Here is a 21,317-nt window from a genome sequence, read left to right as displayed (position 1 = left end):
CTGATGGAGGAATTGAGACATTGTGTCAAAAAGACAGATGGGGTTTGATCCTGAGAACCTATCAACTATCAAAATGGAATGCCAGCACTTGAACGAGGGCGAGGGCTCTTACCAACAGCCATCACAGGCGGAGGCCTTCCTACTCTAAATACGAGATGGGCGCCTGGCACTGTGAGGGACACTGGAGAGCACAGGAATCTCGGGAGAGAAGGGTATGCGCTACAAACGCCAGATCCTACCGATGGGAGATGACATCTGGAAATACACTTGCGTTCTCCCCAAACGGGGAGAACTCATGGGGGAATGGTGCACAATCTCAACCGGGATGCACTCAACGGTGGAGTCCACTGCGGGAAGGTCACAGGTTCACCAGCGGGGAACCAAGAGTGAAGAATACATCAGATGGCACTACCCAATGGGGGAGTGACTACATGTAGAGCATCATCTCAACTAAACAGGGGTTCACCTCAAGAGGGAAACTCGCCTCTACCACGCCTTGGTATATGAGCTGCTCCGCTCGTAACCAGAAGAGATGCTTCGTGATAAATGGAATGCCTGTACTTCAACCAGTGGGGAAAGAAGGGAGACAAAAGAGCGCACTGACTCACCTAAAGAGGGGAGAAGGCGCTTTAGCAGGCATACGCCACACCAGTCGCTGGCCCTACCTGCTGGTACTAGCAAGACAATGCCTGTTGGATCCCAGCAAAACACGGTCGGAAACCGGTACCAAGCAGAGGTTGTATAACCTCGCAAAGGTGGTATAACCTTGCAAAGGTGGTGGCCTTAGCCCAACCCGCAGCTCTGCATCTGTCTGCCAGAGAGGCACCCTGTGTCAGTGCCCACAAGGAGGCTACACTCTAGGTGGAGTGAGCTCTCACTGCCAGCGGGCATGGGAGATCCTAAGACCGGTTCGCCAAAGTGATGGCGTTCACGATCCAGTGCGCCGATCTTTGTTTGGAGACAGCCCTCCCTTTCTGGTGTCGTCCAAAACAAACAAAGAGCTGCTCAGAGCTTCTGAAGCCTGGCCGAGGTCTCAACACAACGTGGGAGTCACCCGGTCCAAACTCTGGACATTTATTGGACACAGAGAGTGCCTGTAGATCCCCTACTAATTTGATAGAGGCGAGCACCACTAGGTAACGCAAGGCCCACCCGGTAACAACACTGTGTTAAACGTAAACCATATGCCAAAGGTGAGGGATATAAGGTCCTGTTATATATCCTGGGGGGCATGTGAGGTTGTCCTGTTACTAACTTGTTACAGGAACTCGGTTTTAACCCGTTGAGTTAATTTAGATGACTTGTAATATTGGGCTCAAACCCTGTGACTAGTATTGGTGTGACTAATGTCATGCATTATGTCTGGTTACATGTTAAAGGAACCCGGTTTTAACCCCTCGAGTAGAGGTTACCAGATGGCTTCTACTGTGGTCAGGCAATTCAGGGTTCAAACTGGGTGCTCGATGTTGTCGGGACCAATGTCATGTGTTATCCCTGTGATGGGCACTTTGAGTAGTATCTTTGGGGAGTGTGACCACTGGTGTTTTACGGAGGTTTGGCCAGCAAAGGACGTTATGGGTGTTCGCGTTGTTTCAGCAGTACCTGTTACTTAGGAGCCCAATGGGACTGCTGAGGTCTGTTGTAAATAGATTCTCGGTGGTTCAGGCCTTGTGGCTGATACTTGGGTATTTGGTAGTCTATCGTCGGGGCGACGATGTGTAACTGGGAGGTAGATTGTAGCAGAGTTCACCACGTGTGGCCATGTGATTTCACTCATTTTAATTAGTAGTCTTAGCTTGAGGGTATGTAAGGGTCAGAGTTGTCCTCCCTGACGCGAGTCAATGTTGGTACCGCCCCTCTGTGGCATCAGCTGTTGCTGCCGTAGGAAGCGTAATATGGTGCCCACTGGTGGCAGAGTCCTGGCTGTCCATTTCCCCTGTGGCCTCCGGTGTTACGCTGCTGTCAAAGCGACTGCCATGAATGGCGAGAGTTATGGGGTTTGCTGCGGTTCACTACGGTGCATGTGCAAAAGGATGTCAATTACCTTTTGAAGTTTAAGCTTGGAACCTTAAGTTAATGCGACCACGTTGCTGTTTTGCCCTTGTTCACTTCCTGCAGAGCTGCGCATTACTTGGCAGTCCGTGTTGGCCTTTTCTTGTTTATGTACTTGCCTCACGTTGCTTGGTGTTTTTCTCATGCCCCACTTGGGTTGAGGTGTGTAGCTGTGCATTCTTTGTTTTGTCCCATTGGTGCAGGGATAGCCAAATGTTACATAGCATCGTGAGGTAAGATTTTTGTTTTAACTTTTCTATTGATGTAAAGGTTATTTATTCAAGTAAAGACTTGCTGTTATTTGTTTTGTAAGTAAGTTTTGATCTCTTTTCTGCAGGTTTAATTTCTATAAATTGGTGTGCCCAGAGGCATGCTATATGTTGTGTTCTAGCTTATTGTGTGGCGTTTGTGGCCACTAGGATGTAGCACACTCTAATTTAGTAAAATAAATCAAAGACCCATGATTTTAAACAATAGTCGGTTCAAAAGAACTACCTGGTTCCACGCAAGCCACCCTATTTAATGGACGCAGATGGAAACTGGTGTGTCAAACATATATATTTATTTATTTCACAATATTTCAATTATATAAAGAATTTAAAAAGACAACTGTAATACTTTATGAAACTTCCCTCAATCATCATACACAACATAACATTTAATAATCTAACTTGGTACCTGCAACGGTTTGCCCGAAACAACAGATTTGTCCACTGGCCAATCTCCAGCCTCAAGCACCGAGAACAGCACTAGTTTGAACCTACAATCCTGGTGCTTTCATTCCCCATGCTGTACCGACACGCTATGCTGGAACGCAAGTTTGGCTTGTCGCTCTGACTACGTCTCCCTAAATAGCCGGCTGAGCAATTAAGCGCTCTGAGGTGGCGCGTCCTGGGTCCTAATGTCCTACCATTTACATTTACACGGAGTGCTGTGCTATCATTTCTTGTACCTAATCTTGCGTGCATGTGAAGGGTGTGGTTTGCCATTTATTGTAAGTTTGCATCTAGCTAATCGCTCCAGACCCCTGAATGATGGAAATAATAACATTTTTTAATAAAGATTTTATACCCATGTCTTTGGCCTGGAAATCCTTAGGTAATGAACCCGTGTGTCCTTATTCATACTTTTTATTCCTCACATGGTTGTGAGGTTGCGTAGTTGACCATTTAAATATTATTTTATAAAATTATTTAACTGTGCCCTTTAGGGTGTAAACCTCTAGAGGCCCCTAATGGTCCCTTCTTGCCACGTTAATGAAAAAACAAAGAATGGCAAAGATGCAGATGTCACCCTGTACTCTGCTTATGACGTTCAATCCACTCCCTGCTGCTGTGAACCGAAGAACGCGCTAAATAACGCAGCCTGCGTTTTAAAGGGGACTATAAACCTCTTATACAGATAAGAAATTACTCACAATATGTTAAGGGGGGGGGGGCTAAACTAGAACTTTAAAAAGGGCCTAGTAATGCCACTGGTGTCTCGCAAGCGGCTGCACGTGACTGTGCTCCAGTCAAGAGACACGATAGGACAGAGCTAATAATATGCATCGATCATGCAAGCAAATCAGCTGAGAAACCAAAACGTAACTGACGCGTTAAAGGTCTACACATAATGTTTAATGTTGTTGAGGCAATGTTGATCGGACATCGCAGCCTTGGAGTAAATGAGAAGACAAACGCCAGTGTCACTCACCAACATAAATAACAAGCCTCAAATATCCGATAACTGGCAACATTGATCTTCCTAATCTTTTCAACAGACTTTTACACAACTGGCTATCATGCTTTTAAATGCAGCTTTGCAGGGCTGACTGTGTGACGTTAAAAAGAAGCTGGGTCACTCGATGTCTACATCAAGTGGTTTACACCCTCTCTACATTTTTCAGTTGAAATTACGTCAACACGTCAAATAATGCTGCATGTTCCAAGGTATTGCAGTGGGGCTTAAACAGCAATTTTTATTAACACAACACATCCTACTTCACATCGACAGATTTATCAGCTATAACAGACACCAGCACTTCAGAAAGTCCCACCTCACCTGCAACTGACGTCACAACATCAACAGATACTTCAGCTACAACAGATCCTGTCTCGACTACAGTGGATCCCTCAACTACAGCAGGTAATTCAGGTGTTAAAATCAGATAAACAACTTAATTGAAACAAATCCTGTATACAAATATTCCATCCATCCATCCATTTTCTACCGCTTATCCGGGGCCGGGTCGCGGGGGCAGCAGTCTAAGCAGAGATGCCCAGACATCCCTCACCCTAGACACTTCCTCTAGCTCTTCCGGGGGGACACCGAGGCGTTCCCAGGCCAGCCGGGAGACATAGTCCCACCAGCATGTCCTAGGTCTTCCCCGGGGTCTCCTCCCGGTCGGACGGGCCCTGAACACCTTCCGGGGAAGGCGTCCAGTAGGCATCCGTAACAGATGCCCAAGCCACCTCAGCTGACCCCTCTCGATGTGGAGGAGCAGCGGCTCTACTCCGAGCTCCTCCCGGGTGACCGGGATCTTGTCCTTTCGTTCATGACCCAAAGCTCATGACCATAGGTGAGAGTAGGAACGTAGATTGACCGGTAAATTGAGAGCTTCGCCTTGCGGCTCAGCTCTTTCTTCACCACGACGGACCGGTACATCGACCGCATTACTGCAGAAGCTGCACCGATCCGTCTGTCAATCTCCCGTTCCATCCTTCCCTCACTCGTGAACAAGACCCCGAGATACTTAAACTCCTCCACTTGAGGAAGGAACTCTCCACCAACCTGAAGTGGACAAGCCACCCTTTTCCGACTGAGGACCATGGCCTCGGATTTGGAGGTACTGATTTTCATGCCAGCCGCTTCACACTCTGCTGTAAACCGTCCCAGTGCATGCTGAAGGTCCTGGTTTGAAGGGGCCAACACGACAACATCATCCGCAAATAGCAGAGACGAGATCGTGTGGTCCCCAAACCTGACACCCTCCGGCCCCTGGCTGCGCCTAGAAATTCTGTCCATAAAAATTATGAACAGAACCGGTGACAAAGGGCAGCCCTGCCGGAGTCCGACATGCACTGGGAAGAAGTCCGACTTACTGCCGGCAATGCGAACCAAGCTCCTGCTTCGGTCGTACAGGGACCTGACAGCCCTTAGTAAAGGACCACAGACCCCATACTCCCGAAGCACCATCCACAGGATGCCACGAGGGACACAGTCGAATGCCTTCTCCAAATCCACAAAACACATGTGGATTGGTTGAGCAAACTCCCATGAACCCTCCAGCACCCTGTAGAGGGTGTAGAGCTGGTCCAGCGTTCCACGGCCTGGACGAAAACCACACTGTTCCTCCTGAATCCGAGGTTCTACTATCGGCCGTATTCTCCTCTCCAGTACCCTGGCATAGACTTTCCCGGGAAGGCTGAGAAGTGTGATCCCCCTGTAGTTGGAACACACCCTCTGGTCCCCCTTCTTAAAAAGAGGGACCACCACCCCGGTCTGCCATCCCAGAGAAACTGTCCCCGACCGCCACGCGATGCTGCAGAGGCGTGTCAGCCAAGACAGCCCCACAACATCCAGAGACTTGAGGTACTCAGGGCGAATCTCATCCACCCCCGGTGCCTTGCCACTGAGGAGTTTCTTGACTACCTCAGTGACTTCGGCTTGGTTGATGGACGAGTCCACCTCTGAGCCCTCAGCCTCTGCTTCCTCAATGGAGGACGTGACGGTGGGATTGAGGAGATCCTCGAAGTACTCCATCCACCGTCCGACGACATCCCCAGTTGAGGTCAACAGCCTCCCACCTCCACTGTAAACAGCGTTGGTAGGGCCCACTGTTTCCCTCTCCTGAGGCGCCGGACGGTTTGCCAGAATCTCTTCGAGGCCAGTCGATAGTCCTTCTCCATGGCCTCACCAAACTCCTCCCAGGCCCGAGTTTTTGCCTCCACAACCACCCGGGCAGCAGTCCGCTTGGCCTGCCGGTACCCGTCAGCTGCCTCAGGAGTCCCACAAGCCAACCAGGCCCGATAGGACTCCTTCTTCAGCTTGACGGTTTCCCTTACTTCCGGTGTCCACCACCGGGTTCGGGGATTCCGCCTCGACAGGCACCGGGGACCTTACGGCCACAGCTCCGAGCGGCCGCTTCGACAATGGAGGTGGAGAACATGGTCCACTCGGACTCAATGTCTCCAGCCTCCCTCGGGATCTGGTTGAAGCTCTGCCGGAGGTGGGAGTTAAAGATCTCTCTGACAGGAGACTCGGCCAGGCGTTCCCAGCAGACCCTTACAGTACGTTTGGGTCTGCCGAGTCTGTCCAGCTTCCTCTCTCGCCATCGGATCCAACTCACCACCAGGTGGTGATCAGTTGACAGCTCCGCCCCTCTCTTAACCCGAGTGTCCAAAACATACGGTCGCAGGTCAGATGAAACGACTACAAAGTCGATCATCGACCTGCGGCCTAGGGTGTCCTGGTGCCATGTGTACTGATGGACACCCTTATGCTTGAACATGGTGTTCGTTATAGACAAACTGTGACTAGCACAGAAGTCCAATAACTGAACACCGCTCGGGTTCAGATCAGGGGGGCCGTTCCTCCCAATCACGCCCCTCCAGGTGTCACTGTCGTTGCCCACATGGGCGTTGAAGTCCCCCAGTAGGACGACGGAGTCCCCAGTCGGAGCACTTTCCAGCACCCCTCCCAGGGACTCCAAGAAGGTCGGGTACTCTGCACTGCCGTTCGGCCCGTAGGCACAAACAACAGTGAGAGACCTAACCCCGACCCGTAGGCGCAGGGAGACGACCCTCTCGTTCACCGGGGTAAACTCCAACACATGGCGGGAGAGCTGGGGGGCTATAAGCAAACCCACACCAGCCCGCCGCCTCTCACCATGGGCAACTCCAGAGTGGTGAAGTGTCCATCCTCTCTCGAGGAGTGTGGTTCCAGAGCCCAAGCCATGCGTAGAGGTGATCCCGACTATCTCGAGTCGGAACCTCTCAACTTCACGCACCATCTCAGGCTCCTTCCCCGCCAGCGAGGTGACGTTCCACGTCCCTAGAGCTAGCTTCCGTATCCAGGGATCGGGCTGTCGAGGCACTCTCCTCCGACTGCCGCCCGATCCACTCTGCACCGACCCCCTATGGTCCCTCCCGCACGTGGTGAGCCCACGGGAAGGCGGCCCCACGTCGCTCCTTCGGGCTGAGCCCGGCCGGACCCCGTGGGGAAAGGCCCGGCCACCAGGCGCTCGCATACGAGCACCGACCCTGGGCCTGGCTCCAGGGTGGTGCCCCGGTTGCGCCATACCGGGCGACGTCACGGTCCTTGGTATTTTTAACATCATAAGGGATTTTTGAACCACTCTTAGTCTGACCCGTCGCCTAAGACCTGTTTGCCTTGGGAGACCCTACCAGGGGCATATAGCCCCCGACAACATAGCTCCTAGGGTCACTCGGGTACTCAAACCCCTCCACCACGGTAAGGTGGCGGTTCAAGGAAGGGCCAAATATTATTTTTTATTTCAATTCATGTCACAACACATCTTACATCAAATTCAGACACTGCCACAACAACTGAGTTATCGGCTACAACAGACACCAGCACTTCAGAAAGTCCCACCTCACAACCAACTGACGTGACAACATCAACAGATACTTCATCTACAACAGATCCTGTCTCATCTACAGTTGATCCCTCAACTACAGCAGGTAATTCAGGTGTTAAAATCAGATAAACAACTTCATTGAAACAAATCCTGTATACAAAAATTATTTTTTATTTCAATTAATGTCACAACACATCCTACTTCACATACAGATACTGCCACAACAACTGAGTTATCGGCTACAACAGACACCAGCACTTCAGAAAGTCCCACCTCACAACCAACTGACGTCACAACATCAACAGATACTTCAGCTACAACAGATCCTGTCTCGACTACAGTTGATCCCTCAACTACAGCAGGTAATTCAGGTGTTAAAATCAGATAAACAACTTCATTGAAACAAATCCTGCATACAAATATTATTTTTTGTTTCAATTCATGTCACAACACATCTTACATCACATTCAGACACTGCCACAACAACTGAGTTATCGGCTACAACAGACACCAGCACTTCAGAAAGTCCCACCTCACCACCAACTGACATCACAACATCAACAGATACTTCAGCTACAACAGATACTTCAGCTACAACAGATCCTGTCTCGACTACAGTTGATCCCTCAACTACTGCAGGTAATTCAGGTGTTAAAATCAGCTTAACAGCTTAATTAAAACCAGTCCTGCATACAAATAGTGACATTTCATATTTCAATTAATGTCACAACACATCCTACTTCACATACAGATACTGCCACAACAACTGAGTTATCGGCTACAACAGACACCAGCACTTCAGAAAGTCCCACCTCACCACCAACTGACATCACAACATCAACAGATACTTCAGCTACAACAGATCCTGTCTCAACTACAGTTGATCCCTCAACTACAGCAGGTAATTCAGGTGTTAAAATCAGCTACACAGCTTAATTAAAACAAGTCCTGCATACAAATAGTGATATTTCATATTTCAATTAATGTCACAACACATCATACTTCACATACAGATTCTGCCACAACAACTGAGTTATCGGCTACAACAGACACCAGCACTTCAGAAAGTCCCACCTCACCTGCAACTGACATCACAACATCAACAGATACTTCAGCTACAACAGATCATGTCTCAACTTCAACTGATCCCTCAACTTCAGCAGGTAATTCAGGTGTTGACATGGCAATCAGATGAAACAGTTTTAAAACTGCACTTCACACCGTAAGCCTTTCTTTGAATGTGTTCCAGTCCAAACTTTTTTTGAATCTGTTGTCACAACCCCAGCAGATTCCTAATAACATTTTCTTAACACTACACATCCTGCTTCACATTCAGACACTGCCACAACAACTGATGTATCGGCTACAACAGACACCAGCACTTCAAAAAGTCCCACCTCACCACAAACTGACATCACAATATCAACAGATACTTCAGCTACAACAGATCCTGTCTCAACTACAGCAGGTAATTCAGGTGTTAAAATCAGCTAAACAGCTTAATTAAAACCAGTCCTGCATACAAATAGTGACATTTCATATTTCAATTAATGTCACAACACATCATACTTCACATACAGATACTGCCACAACAACTGATGTATCGGCTACAACAGACACCAGCACTTCAGAAAGTCCCACCTCACAACCAACTGACGTCACGACATCAACAGATACTTCAGCTACAACAGATCCTGTCTCAACTACAGTTGATACCTCAACTACAGCAGGTAATTCAGGTATTAAAATCAGCTAAACAACTTAATTAAAACCAGTCCTGCATACAAATAGTGATATTTCATATTTCAATTAATGTCACAACACATCCTACTTCACATACAGATACTGCCACAACAACTGAGTTATCGGCTACAACAGACACCAGCACTTCAGAAAGTCCCACCTCACAACCAACTGACGTCACGACATCAACAGATACTTCAGCTACAACAGATCCTGTCTCAACTTCAGCAGGTAATTCAATTGTGACATGGCAATCAGATGAAACGGTTTTAAAACTGCACTTCAACCGTAAGCCTTTCTTTGAATGTGTTCCAGTCCAAACTTTTTTTGAATCTGTTGTCACAACCCCAGCAGATTCCTAATAACATTTTCTTAACACTACACATTCTGCTTCACATTCAGACACTGCCACAACTTCTGATGTATCGGCTACAACAGACACCAGCACTTCAGAAAGTCCCACCTCACCACAAACTGACATCACAGCATCAACAGATACTTCAGCTACAACAGATCCTGTCTCAACTACAGTTGATCCCTCAACTACAGCAGGTAATACAGGTGTTAAAATAAGCTACACAGCTTAATTAAAACCAGTCCTTCATACAAATAGTGATATTTCATATTTCAATTAATGTCACAACACATCCTACTTCACATACAGATACTGCCACAACAACTGATGTATCAACTACAACAGACAGCAGCACTTCAGAAAGTCCCACCTCACCTGCAACTGACATCACAACATCTACAGATACTTCAGCTACAACAGATCCTGTCTCAACTACAGTTGATCCCTCAACTACAGCAGGTAATTCAGGTGTTAAAATCAGCTAAACAGCTTAATTAAAACCAGTCCTGCATACAAATAGTGATATTTCATATTTCAATTAATGTCACAACACATCATACTTCACATACAGATTCTGCCACAACAACTGAGTTATCGGCTACAACAGACACCAGCACTTCAGAAAGTCCCACCTCACCTGCAACTGACGTCACAACATCAATAGATACTTCAGCTACAACAGATCCTGTCTCAACTTCAACTGATCCCTCAACTTCAGCAGGTAATTCAGGCGTTGACATGCCAATCAGATGAAACAGTTTTAAAACTGCACTTCAACCGTAAGCCTTTCTTTGAATGTGTTCCAGTCCAAACTTTTTTTGAATCTGTTGTCACAACCCCAGCAGATTCCTTTATAACATTTTCTTAACACTACACATCCTGCTTCCCATTCAGACACTGCCACAACAACTGATGTATCGGCTACAACAGACACCAGCACTTCAGAAAGTCCCACCTCACAACCAACTGACGTCACGACATCAACAGATACTTCAGCTACAACAGATCCTGTCTCATCTACAGTTGATCCCTCAACTACAGCAGGTAATTCAGGTGTTAAAATCAGCTAAACAAGTTAATTAAAACCAGTCCTGCATACAAAAAGTGATATTTCATATTTCAATTAATGTCACAACACATCCTACTTCACATACAGATACTGCCACAACAACTGAGTTATCGGCTACAACAGACACCAGCACTTCAGAAAGTCCCACCTCACCAACAACTGACATCACAACATCAACAGATACTTCAGCTACAACAGATCCTGTCTCAACTTCAGCAGGTAATTCAAGCGTTGACATGGCAATCAGATGAAACGGTTTTAAAACTGCACTTCAACCATAAGCCTTTCTTTGAATGTGTTCCAGTCCAAACTTTTTTTGAATCTGTTGTCACAACCCCAGCAGATTCCTAATAACATTTTCTAAACACTACACATTCTGCTTCACATTCAGACACTGCCACAACTTCTGATGTATCGGCTACAACAGACACCAGCACTTCAGAAAGTCCCACCTCACCACAAACTGACATCACAACATCAACAGATACTTCAGCTACAACAGATCCTGTCTCAACTTCAGCAGGTAATTCAAGCGTTGACATGGCAATCAGATGAAACGGTTTTAAAACTGCACTTCAACCGTAAGCCTTTCTTTGAATGTGTTCCAGTCCAAACTTTTTTTGAATCTGTTGTCACAACCCCAGCAGATTCCTATTAAACATTTTCTTAACACTACACATTCTGCTTCACATTCAGACACTGCCACAACAACTGATGTATCGGCTACAACAGACACCAGCACTTCAGAAAGTCCCACCTCACCACAAACTGACATCACAACATCAACAGATACTTCAGCTACAACAGATACTTCAGCTACAACAGATCCTGTCTCAACTACAGTTGATCCCTCAACTACAGCAGGTAATTCAGGTGTTAAAATCAGCTAAACAGCTTAATTAAAACCAGTCCTGCATACAAATAGTGATATTTCATATTTCAATTAATGTCACAACACATCCTACTTCACATTCAGATACTGCCACAACAACTGATGTATCAACTACAACAGACACCAGCACTTCAGAAAGTCCCACCTCACAACCAACTGACGTGACAAAATCAACAGATACTTCAGCTACAACAGATCCTGTCTCAACTACAGTTGATCCCTCAACTACAGCAGGTAATTCCAGCGTTGACATGGCAATCAGATGAAACGGTTTTAAAACTGCACTTCAACCGTAAGCCTTTCTTTGAATGTGTTCCAGTCCAAACTTTTTTTGAATCTGTTGTCACAACCCCAGCAGATTCCTAATAACATTTTCTTAACACTACACATTCTGCTTCCCATTCAGACACTACCACAACAACTGATGTATCGGCTACAACAGACACCAGCACTTCAGAAAGTCCCACCTCACCTGCAACTGACGTCACAACATCAACAGATACTTCAGCTACAACAGATACTTCAGCTAAAACAGATCCTGTCTCAACTTCAACTGATCCCTCAACTTCAGCAGGTAATTCAGGTGTTAAAATCAGCTAAACAGCTTAATTAAAACCAGTCCTGCATACAAATAGTGATATTTCATATTTCAATTAATGTCACAACACATCCTACTTCACATTCAGATACTGCCACAACAACTGATGTATCGGCTACAACAGACACCAGCACTTCAGAAAGTCCCACCTCACCACAAACTGACATCACAGCATCAACAGACACTTCAGCTACAACAGATCCTGTCTCAACTTCAGCAGGTAATTCAAGCGTTGACATGGCAATCAGATGAAACAGTTTTAAAACTGCACTTCAACCGTAAGCCTTTCTTTGAATGTGTTCCAGTCCAAACTTTTTTTGAATCTGTTGTCACAACCCCAGCAGATTCCTAATAACATTTTCTTAACACTACACATCCTACTTCCCATTCAGACACTGCCACAACTTCTGATGGATCGGCTACAACAGACACCAGCACTTCAGAAAGTCCCACCTCACCACAAACTGACATCACAACATCAACAGATACTTCAGCTACAACAGATCCTGTCTCAACTTCAGCAGGTAATTCAAGCGTTGACATGGCAATCAGATGAAACGGTTTTAAAACTGCACTTCAACCGTAAGCCTTTCTTTGAATGTGTTCCAGTCCAAACTTTTTTTGAATCTGTAGTCACAACCCCAGCACATTCCTAATAACATTTTCTTAACACTACACATTCTGCTTCACATTCAGACACTGCCACAACTTCTGATGTATCGGCTACAACAGACACCAGCACTTCAGAAAGTCCCACCTCACCACAAACTGACATCACAGCATCAACAGATACTTCAGCTACAACAGATACTTCAGCTACAACAGATCCTGTCTCAACTACAGTTGATCCCTCAACTACAGCAGGTAATTCAGGTGTTAAAATCAGCTAAACAGCTTAATTAAAACCAGTCCTGCATACAAATAGTGATATTTCATATTTCAATTAATGTCACAACACATCCTACTTCACATTCAGATACTGCCACAACAACTGATATTTCAACTACAACAGACAGCAGCACTTCAGAAGGTCCCACCTCACCTGCAACTGACATCACAACATCAACAGATACTTCAGCTACAACAGATCCTGTCTCAACTACAGTTGATCCCTCAACTACAGCAGGTAATTCAGGTGTTAAAATCAGCTAAACAGCTTAATTAAAACCAGTCCTGCATACAAATAGTGATATTTCATATTTCAATTAATGTCACAACACATCCTACTTCACATACAGATACTGACGTCACAACATCAACAGATACTTCAGCTACAACAGATCCTGTCTCAACTACAGCAGGTAATTCAAGCGTTGACATGGCAATCAGATGAAACAATTTTAAAACTGCACTTCAACCGTAAGCCTTTCTTTGAATGTGTTCCAGTCCAAACCTTTTTTGAATCTGTTGTCACAACCCCAGCAGATTCCTAATAACATTTTCTTAACACTACACATCCTGCTTCCCATTCAGACACTGCCACAACAACTGATGTATCGGCTACAACAGACACCAGCACTTCAGAAAGTCCCACCTCACCACAAACTGACATCACAACATCAACAGATACTTCAGCTACAACAGATCCTGTCTCAACTACAGTTGATCCCTCAACTACAGCAGGTAATTCAGGTGTTAAAATCAGCTAAACAGCTTAATTAAAACCAGTCCTGCATACAAATAGTGATATTTCATATTTCAATTAATGTCACAACACATCCTACTTCACATTCAGATACTGCCACAACAACTGATATTTCAACTACAACAGACAGCAGCACTTCAGAAAGTCCCACCTCACAACCAACTGACGTCACGACATCAACAGATACTTCAGCTACAACAGCTCCTGTCTCATCTACAGTTGATCCCTCAACTACAGCAGGTAATTCAGGTGTTAAAATCAGATAAACAATCTCATTGAAAAAAATCCTGTATACAAATATTATTTTTTATTTCAATTCATGTCACAACACATCTTACATCACATTCAGACACTGCCACAACAACTGATGTATCGGCTACAACAGACACCAGCACTTCAAAAAGTCCCACCTCACCACAAACTGACATCACAACATCAACAGATACTTCAGCTACAACAGATCCTGTCTCAACTACAGTTGATCCCTCAACTACTGCAGGTAATTCAGGTGTTAAAATAAGCTAAACAGCTTAATTAAAACCAGTCCTGCATACAAATAGTGATATTTCATATTTCAATTAATGTCACAACACATCCTACTTCACATACAGATACTGCCACAACAACTGAGTTATCGGCTACAACAGACACCAGCACTTCAGAAAGTCCCACCTCACCACCAACTGACATCACAACATCAACAGATACTTCAGCTACAACAGATCCTGTCTCAACTACAGTTGATCCCTCAACTACAGCAGGTAATTCAGGTGTTAAAATCAGATAAACAACTTCATTGAAAAAATCCTGTACACAAATATTATTTTTTATTTCAATTCATGTCACAACACATCTTACATCACATTCAGACACTGCCACAACAACTGAGTTATCGGCTACAACAGACACCAGCACTTCAGAAAGTCCCACCTCACAACCAACTGACGTCACAACATCAACAGATACTTCAGCTACAACAGATCTTGTCTCAACTTCAACTGATCCCTCAACTTCAGCAGGTAATTCAAGCGTTGACATGGCAAACAGATGAAACGGTTTTAAAACTGCACTTCAACCGTAAGCCTTTCTTTGAATGTGTTCCAGTCCAAACTTTTTTTGAATCTGTTGTCACAACCCCAGCAGATTCCTAATAAAATTTTCTTAACACTACACATCCTGCTTCCCATTCAGACACTACCACAACAACTGATGTATCGGCTACAACAGACACCAGCACTTCAGAAAGTCCCACCTCACCACAAACTGACATCACAACATCAACAGATACTTCAGCTACAACAGATCCTGTTTTAACTTCAACAGATTCCTCAACTACTGCAGGTAATTCAAGTGTTGACAATACAATGAGATCGAACACTGCACTACAACCTTAAACCTTTTCATTTAACATACATATTACAGAAAATTATTTCACAACCACAGCAGATTTTTAACAGAACATATCATACTTCACATTCAGAAACTGCCAGAACAACAGATTTATCAGCTACAACAGACACCAGCACTTCATTAAGTTCAACTATAACTTCAGAAAATCCCACTTCACCTACAACTGACATCACAACATCACAAGATCCTGTCTCAAACTCAACTGATCCCTCAACTACAGCAGGTAATTCAAGTGTTAAATACAATAAGCTACAAAAATTATTGACTATAGAAAGCACATTTCCAGTTTAGCATGTTCAGTATTCATCAGGGCTTACAACAGAGAATATTTCTTCAATTTGAACAAATTTTACTTATTCTGCCAAGTACAAACATGTTCACATGCTTCATCTACTGTACCTCAGATCCTGCATCAACTACAGTGGCAGTCACAACAAGAGTTCCAGTTGTTTCTACAGTTAATGTGACCACAGGAACAAGCGCTACTCCGTCAACTACCAAAACGTCAACGACCAAAACCCCACCTGTTATACCCATTAAATGTAAAAATGGTGGAACTCCATTTACAAACAACAAGGGCTGTTACTGTACTACTAGCTTCACAGGCATAACTTGTGATACTGCTGTAACTGAAATTCTACCAGGTAAGTGAAAAAAGTCTAACAAATATGTTTAGACAATAGTGAAAAGTAAATATTTGATCATGTTGTCTACTATCTTGAGAAAATAATCTTACTATATTATCACACTAAGGTTTATAAAGCTTTAGTTATTTTTTTCTTTGTAACATGTCTTCTTGTGAAATCACCATTACACGTGTTCTCAGGAAAATGTATGTAATTGATCTTTTGCTGCTATATCCTCTATACCCCGTTATATTGAAGATATTGTTGTTATATTTTCACATAATATTCTGTAGGATGATTTGCCTTGGTTTTCACAAGCAGGGTCACATTTTGGGAACTAATTGGGAAATTATTTAAAAACAGTAGTAGTTCTGGTATGAATGGTATGGAAAGGCAAATTTGAATGTTGTCAGTAGTTTTTTATTGACAAATATTAATTATCAGACTTCTATTAAGAGGGCATTCCCCTAGCCACAGAACCTACAATACATAGATACATACATACTGTGGATATCTAAATTTAAAATAAATGGCCTGATAAAAGAACACGCACACACACGGACACAGACACACGCACACACGAACACACATATGGACACACCTTGGTGGAAAATCAGTTTTTCCAAATCCATTGTTTCTCATTGGTCCCTTTTGACATCTTAATTGATGTTTAGGACCTTTATTGAGAAACCCAATGTGAAATGTAATATAAAATAAATGCAAGACACACAAAAGACCTAAAACCATTTCTAGTTGATGGCAGAATGTTCTCTACTTTTATTTCAGAGAAAATTGAAAGGCCTGTCAGTGTTGTAGTGGATGTTTCTGAAGTGTTTAAGCCTACGTATGATAACCCACAATCAAAGGATTACAAAGATTTTGTTGAAAATTTCAAAAGTCAGGTAAGCAACTAATATTTAAAGTAAAGGCATGTGATTATATTCTCAGTACTTGTCTTGTGCAATTCATTGACAGTTCAATGTCTTTTGGCACAGGAAAACAGAAGATAACCTGGACTACCGCTTATAACAAATTTGTTCATATAGGGATTACGTCATTTTTCTCATTTAAGTTTAAATTTGAGTTTAAATACCAGTTTAATTTTGTGATCTTGATTTACCTCTTTTTACAATCCTTCTCTTTCTAGCCAGAAATCAACTATATAATTCTATATAAGGAATATAATAATCTTCTAGCTTGAAGTTTATGAAGAGCCTAAAAATAAAAAACAGACAAAAGGGACAAAAAAGATTTCTTTTGCATAAATAAAAATCCAAATAAATTTCCATACAAAACACTCAATGACCTGCACATACACAGATAGTCTCCTCTTTTGCAGAATCAAATTGTTTTATGCATTTGCAGTTTCTTGTCGGTATAACGTAAGTTAAATGGAGCTCACACTATTCTGAATAGAGTTGGCTGAAAAAATTATATGTCTGTTAGTTGTTATTCATTTCAACATTGCTTATTAGAACGTGACAGGAGTGTTTCTTTAACTCTAAAGAACGGAATTAATTATTAATCCCTGGGAGCTGACTTTACCTCTATCAAAGGTGAATTTAGAGATCAAAATAACAGATATACTTTAATTTAATTACAGATGGAACCCTACTATAATGAAACAATTACATTCTTTGCGCATGTGAAAGTGATGAACCTAAGGTAAGCTTCATAAGCTATATTAATATATTTACTCTTAAATATTTTTGTCTTAATAGAAACTTATTTTTCTTCGTAAAGTAAGGGTGGACTTATAACAAACAGACGCAGAATGAGAAGCTTAAGTGCGAAAGAAGAGCAACAAAGGTAAGCTAAAATGATTATAAACAAATAAATGCGTTTGATCAAATACATAAAAATTTAATAATGTCTCCTACTTAAATAAGTCATCACCATTTCTTAGAACTTTTATTTGTCAGTAAACAAAAGCAAACTATTTAAATTCTTTGAGGAATGACTTTCCATAATATTATTTTCCCCTTTTTTTGAAATCATTTGCTTAGTGTGAATGTTCGCCATGATGTTATTCTTGCTGTTCCATACAAAGAAAATACAGATGACGATTACAAATCTGCATTTGAGGACATTGAAGTTGCTCTTAAAGCCTTAGAAAATGGCTCAGGTAGGTCATCATGTGTTCATGCATTCCTTTAGAATATGATGTAATATGAAATTATAACAAGCATTTTCATATGTTTTCTTAATTTCTATTTTTATTCAGCTAACATAAACATCACCATTAATAGTTTCAACGCAACAGAGACCATAAGGGTGAGACTTGAGATAACTTGTTAAGAAAAATCTGTAGAATCAGTTAATTCTTATTTCAAAAAACTAAAGATACAAGTATATAATGAATCACTCTCCTTGTAGTACAGAGTGTAATGTTTTGAAATATGTTTAGCAAGAACAACTCAGATGTGCTGCATTAATATTTGATTCAAGCAATGCAACACCTCTATGGGTCTTGGGCTTGGAAAAGCATGTTTAAAGTATACAATAGAGTATCAAAATAACCAAACAGACATGCAAAGTTTTGTAAAGTAAGTGAAATGTTTAAGGGTCTGACTTCTTTGCTTGTATTAAATAGTTGCATGTAACTGTAGCCCATTTGCCTTTCAGATGAAGATAAATGTCAATGGACAATTTCATTGCTTCCCGAGGCATATAGGCCATATTATGCAACATCTATATTGGAAGGAAAAGTGATGTGTGTGAATAAATGTCATCAAAGTCATCCAAATCCCCAAAAGTGTTCCAATGACGGCACCTGTGAAGTTTCCAGCCAGGGACCATCCTGCTAGTACGTGCTTTTGATTACCTACATTTTTATATAGATTTTTCTGACAAGCAGAGATACCTAATCTTTACATCTGGATAAATAACTGAAAGATTGTAGGTGCGGTTTATTACCCTCTTTACCGCAGGTCGCTGCTGGGTGACTGTTCTTCTAATCAGTGTAAAAAAAATGTATTTACATTAGCGGAAGTAAAGTAAATGTACTTTTAGTTTTGAAATGTAATGCAAGTTTTTTATGTTTTAAAAAAGCTGCCGTCATACTGATGTTGCCTGGTACTTGGGAGCCGATTGCAGCTACAAAGTGAACAAAATTGGATTATATGCCGGAATAGGAGTGGTGGCAGTTATAGCCGTCATAACTGTAGCAGTACTGACAGTTTATCTAGTAATAAACCAAAAGAAGGTTAAGAGGTGAGCAATATTATATGTAAATGATGTAGATTAACTACATTAGAAGTGTATATTATGATGTTTAATACAGTGATGAAAATGGCCATTTTATACTTTTTAAACCAAGATGCAAATTGTATTATTTAATCATTTCCAGCATTGTGTAAATGTGAAAAACATTGAACGGTCATTGTGGTTAACAAAGCAATTTATTTCCTTTTTTGGATTTTAATACTGTTCTCATTTTTAGGCATTTCTGTCACTTTATTCCCCTAAAATTGGTGTTTGTGTTCCTGTAGCTCAGTCGGTAGATTATTGTGTTAGCAGCACATGGGTTTCAATCACAAGGAACAGACATATTGATTAAAATAAAGTGGTTTGGATGAGAGTATCTGTCAAATGGATTAATGTGATCTCGCTTCATGATTGTTGAAATAAGACTTGCATAAAAATTCTTATTAGAGAAAGCTTGAGCCTATTTTAACCAGAAATCAAAGGAAAGTGTAAAATGCATTAATTTGTGTTTTGTAACTCTCTTTTTCCTTCTTACAGGAGTAAAGACATTAAGCAAAACCTTGTAAAAGAGTGGTTGGAGGATGACTTTGAGTGGCCACAACAAAAAAATACAAACTCAGGTGCAAAAATAAATACCACACCACAAAATTATTAATAATGGATGATAGATATAATATAATATTACAGATTAGCTCATGTTAATTTCAACATCTACTACCAAATTCTTTTTAATCAAATATTGTAGCTAACATTAGTTAATGCACAATAAACAATTTTATTGACATTAACAATAAACAATCACATAAATAAAAATATAATAAATGCTGGAAAACTATTTTTCCCATTGTTTAATGTTAACAAATACAACCTTATTGTATATTTTTACTAAATTAACATTTATATTTAAAATTTAAATTAAAAAACATTCTCCATTTAATTTTGAATAGCTCACAACCATAATAAAGATTTTTCTCTCATTATGTATGTATGAATATATATGAAATCTCAGGTTATTTAATATGTATTTTATATCTTTCAGTTGGCAGAGCTCCACATGATAACCCAGCATACTCTCAGGGGGACTTTTATAGGAGGGACAGTATGGGCGAGAACAGACAAGATGTCTCTGCCGGTCGAACATACACTCAATATTCCACACCTGAACCAGGCATTCAGCTTCAGTATTTTCATGGGAATGTGAGTACTCTCATACTGTATATATTCTAAAATGGTTACACATATGCCAATACATTTTTTTACAAGTAACCTTATAGAAAAGCATCACGACTTTTTTTTTCTTTTAACAGGTCAAAATTGACAGGCCTCAGATCCGCTCATCTTTTGAAATTTAAGACGCTTTTTCAAAACTCAGTCACTTTTATTATGTTTTTGAACATGTTTTGCACTTACAGTTAAAATAAAACACTGGAAATGGGATGTGTAAAAGCATGTATAGCATGATTTGGTCTGTAAAGTTGACCGTTCTCTAAAGAATAATCACAGCTTTTGAAAGAAAAACCCATTGGATATATTTATCTGTTTAAATGCTCCTAATAATCCAATGCATATGTACCATGCTTATTTCTGTATGCCTCAGATGTGTGACAATTATCACATCATGATCATGTTTGATCACATGATAATGTTCTTTACATCTTTAATATATCTTTTCAGTTATGTTCATGTTTTGTTATCGTTATGATGACTATAGACATTGAATTGATACGGGTTACATGGGCCAGTTAATAAATTATATATTAAAAATATTTATTATTGTTATACTCCACAAATGATTAAATGTCACTTGCCTATGTTAATGTTTTAATAAATTATCTGCCTTCTTAATTGTTTTTTGTCACATCCTATGGGACAGCAAAATTTGGAAAAGAAACTGATGATATTACATTGCTTTATATTATTCATATTTACAGCATATTTCTATCAAACAGCATGAGAGAAATTTATCCTAATTGTTAGGTTTTAAAAAAATGCAATTACACCATGGACAAATTTGCATGTTAGTCTGTCAACTAAATACAGTTAAATACAAAAAAATATATATGTCAGTCTTGCTCAAGCTGCTGATAAAAACAGTGGTGACAACTGTAAAGCACAAGGTGAATTGTAAAATGGTCCAGG

The 21,317-nt window shown here is 41.7% G+C and overlaps 1 protein-coding gene across 2 annotated transcripts in view; it reads left to right on the top strand.

Annotated features, from left to right (window-relative positions):
* LOC306897615 (uncharacterized protein) overlaps nucleotides 1–21,023 on the top strand; it is a 30,448-nt gene extending 9,425 nt beyond the window's left edge. Inside the window, exons 2-42 of one of the 2 annotated variants that reach the window (XM_079462478.1) lie at nucleotides 4,048–4,179; nucleotides 7,587–7,736; nucleotides 7,846–7,995; nucleotides 8,105–8,272; nucleotides 8,385–8,534; nucleotides 8,647–8,796; nucleotides 8,970–9,101; nucleotides 9,214–9,363; nucleotides 9,476–9,607; nucleotides 9,779–9,928; nucleotides 10,041–10,190; nucleotides 10,303–10,452; nucleotides 10,626–10,775; nucleotides 10,888–11,019; nucleotides 11,192–11,323; nucleotides 11,497–11,664; nucleotides 11,777–11,926; nucleotides 12,099–12,266; nucleotides 12,379–12,510; nucleotides 12,683–12,814; nucleotides 12,987–13,154; nucleotides 13,267–13,416; nucleotides 13,529–13,591; nucleotides 13,764–13,913; nucleotides 14,026–14,175; nucleotides 14,285–14,434; nucleotides 14,547–14,696; nucleotides 14,805–14,954; nucleotides 15,127–15,276; nucleotides 15,416–15,568; nucleotides 15,750–15,989; nucleotides 16,758–16,873; nucleotides 17,575–17,636; nucleotides 17,715–17,780; nucleotides 17,978–18,096; nucleotides 18,196–18,245; nucleotides 18,597–18,777; nucleotides 19,023–19,184; nucleotides 19,716–19,798; nucleotides 20,218–20,375; nucleotides 20,486–21,023. In XM_079462478.1, the coding sequence (XP_079318604.1) occupies nucleotides 4,048–4,179; nucleotides 7,587–7,736; nucleotides 7,846–7,995; nucleotides 8,105–8,272; nucleotides 8,385–8,534; nucleotides 8,647–8,796; nucleotides 8,970–9,101; nucleotides 9,214–9,363; nucleotides 9,476–9,607; nucleotides 9,779–9,928; nucleotides 10,041–10,190; nucleotides 10,303–10,452; nucleotides 10,626–10,775; nucleotides 10,888–11,019; nucleotides 11,192–11,323; nucleotides 11,497–11,664; nucleotides 11,777–11,926; nucleotides 12,099–12,266; nucleotides 12,379–12,510; nucleotides 12,683–12,814; nucleotides 12,987–13,154; nucleotides 13,267–13,416; nucleotides 13,529–13,591; nucleotides 13,764–13,913; nucleotides 14,026–14,175; nucleotides 14,285–14,434; nucleotides 14,547–14,696; nucleotides 14,805–14,954; nucleotides 15,127–15,276; nucleotides 15,416–15,568; nucleotides 15,750–15,989; nucleotides 16,758–16,873; nucleotides 17,575–17,636; nucleotides 17,715–17,780; nucleotides 17,978–18,096; nucleotides 18,196–18,245; nucleotides 18,597–18,683 (5,102 nt within the window). In that variant the 3' untranslated portion in view covers nucleotides 18,684–18,777; nucleotides 19,023–19,184; nucleotides 19,716–19,798; nucleotides 20,218–20,375; nucleotides 20,486–21,023. The remainder of the gene's footprint in view (nucleotides 1–4,047; nucleotides 4,180–7,586; nucleotides 7,737–7,845; nucleotides 7,996–8,104; nucleotides 8,273–8,384; nucleotides 8,535–8,646; nucleotides 8,797–8,969; nucleotides 9,102–9,213; nucleotides 9,364–9,475; nucleotides 9,608–9,778; nucleotides 9,929–10,040; nucleotides 10,191–10,302; nucleotides 10,453–10,625; nucleotides 10,776–10,887; nucleotides 11,020–11,191; nucleotides 11,324–11,496; nucleotides 11,665–11,776; nucleotides 11,927–12,098; nucleotides 12,267–12,378; nucleotides 12,511–12,682; nucleotides 12,815–12,986; nucleotides 13,155–13,266; nucleotides 13,417–13,528; nucleotides 13,592–13,763; nucleotides 13,914–14,025; nucleotides 14,176–14,284; nucleotides 14,435–14,546; nucleotides 14,697–14,804; nucleotides 14,955–15,126; nucleotides 15,277–15,415; nucleotides 15,569–15,749; nucleotides 15,990–16,757; nucleotides 16,874–17,574; nucleotides 17,637–17,714; nucleotides 17,781–17,977; nucleotides 18,097–18,195; nucleotides 18,246–18,596; nucleotides 18,778–19,022; nucleotides 19,185–19,715; nucleotides 19,799–20,217; nucleotides 20,376–20,485) is intronic. The other variant, XM_079462479.1, reaches the window with a different exon arrangement.
* Nucleotides 21,024–21,317: the final 294 nt, after the last annotated feature.

The sequence above is a fragment of the Barbatula barbatula genome (assembly GCF_947034865.1).
Source record: "Barbatula barbatula genome assembly, chromosome: 1".
Classification (NCBI taxonomy): domain Eukaryota; kingdom Metazoa; phylum Chordata; class Actinopteri; order Cypriniformes; family Nemacheilidae; genus Barbatula; species Barbatula barbatula.
The sequence above is the reverse complement of the archived record's forward strand: the minus strand, read 5'-3'. Positions and strand labels throughout refer to the sequence as shown.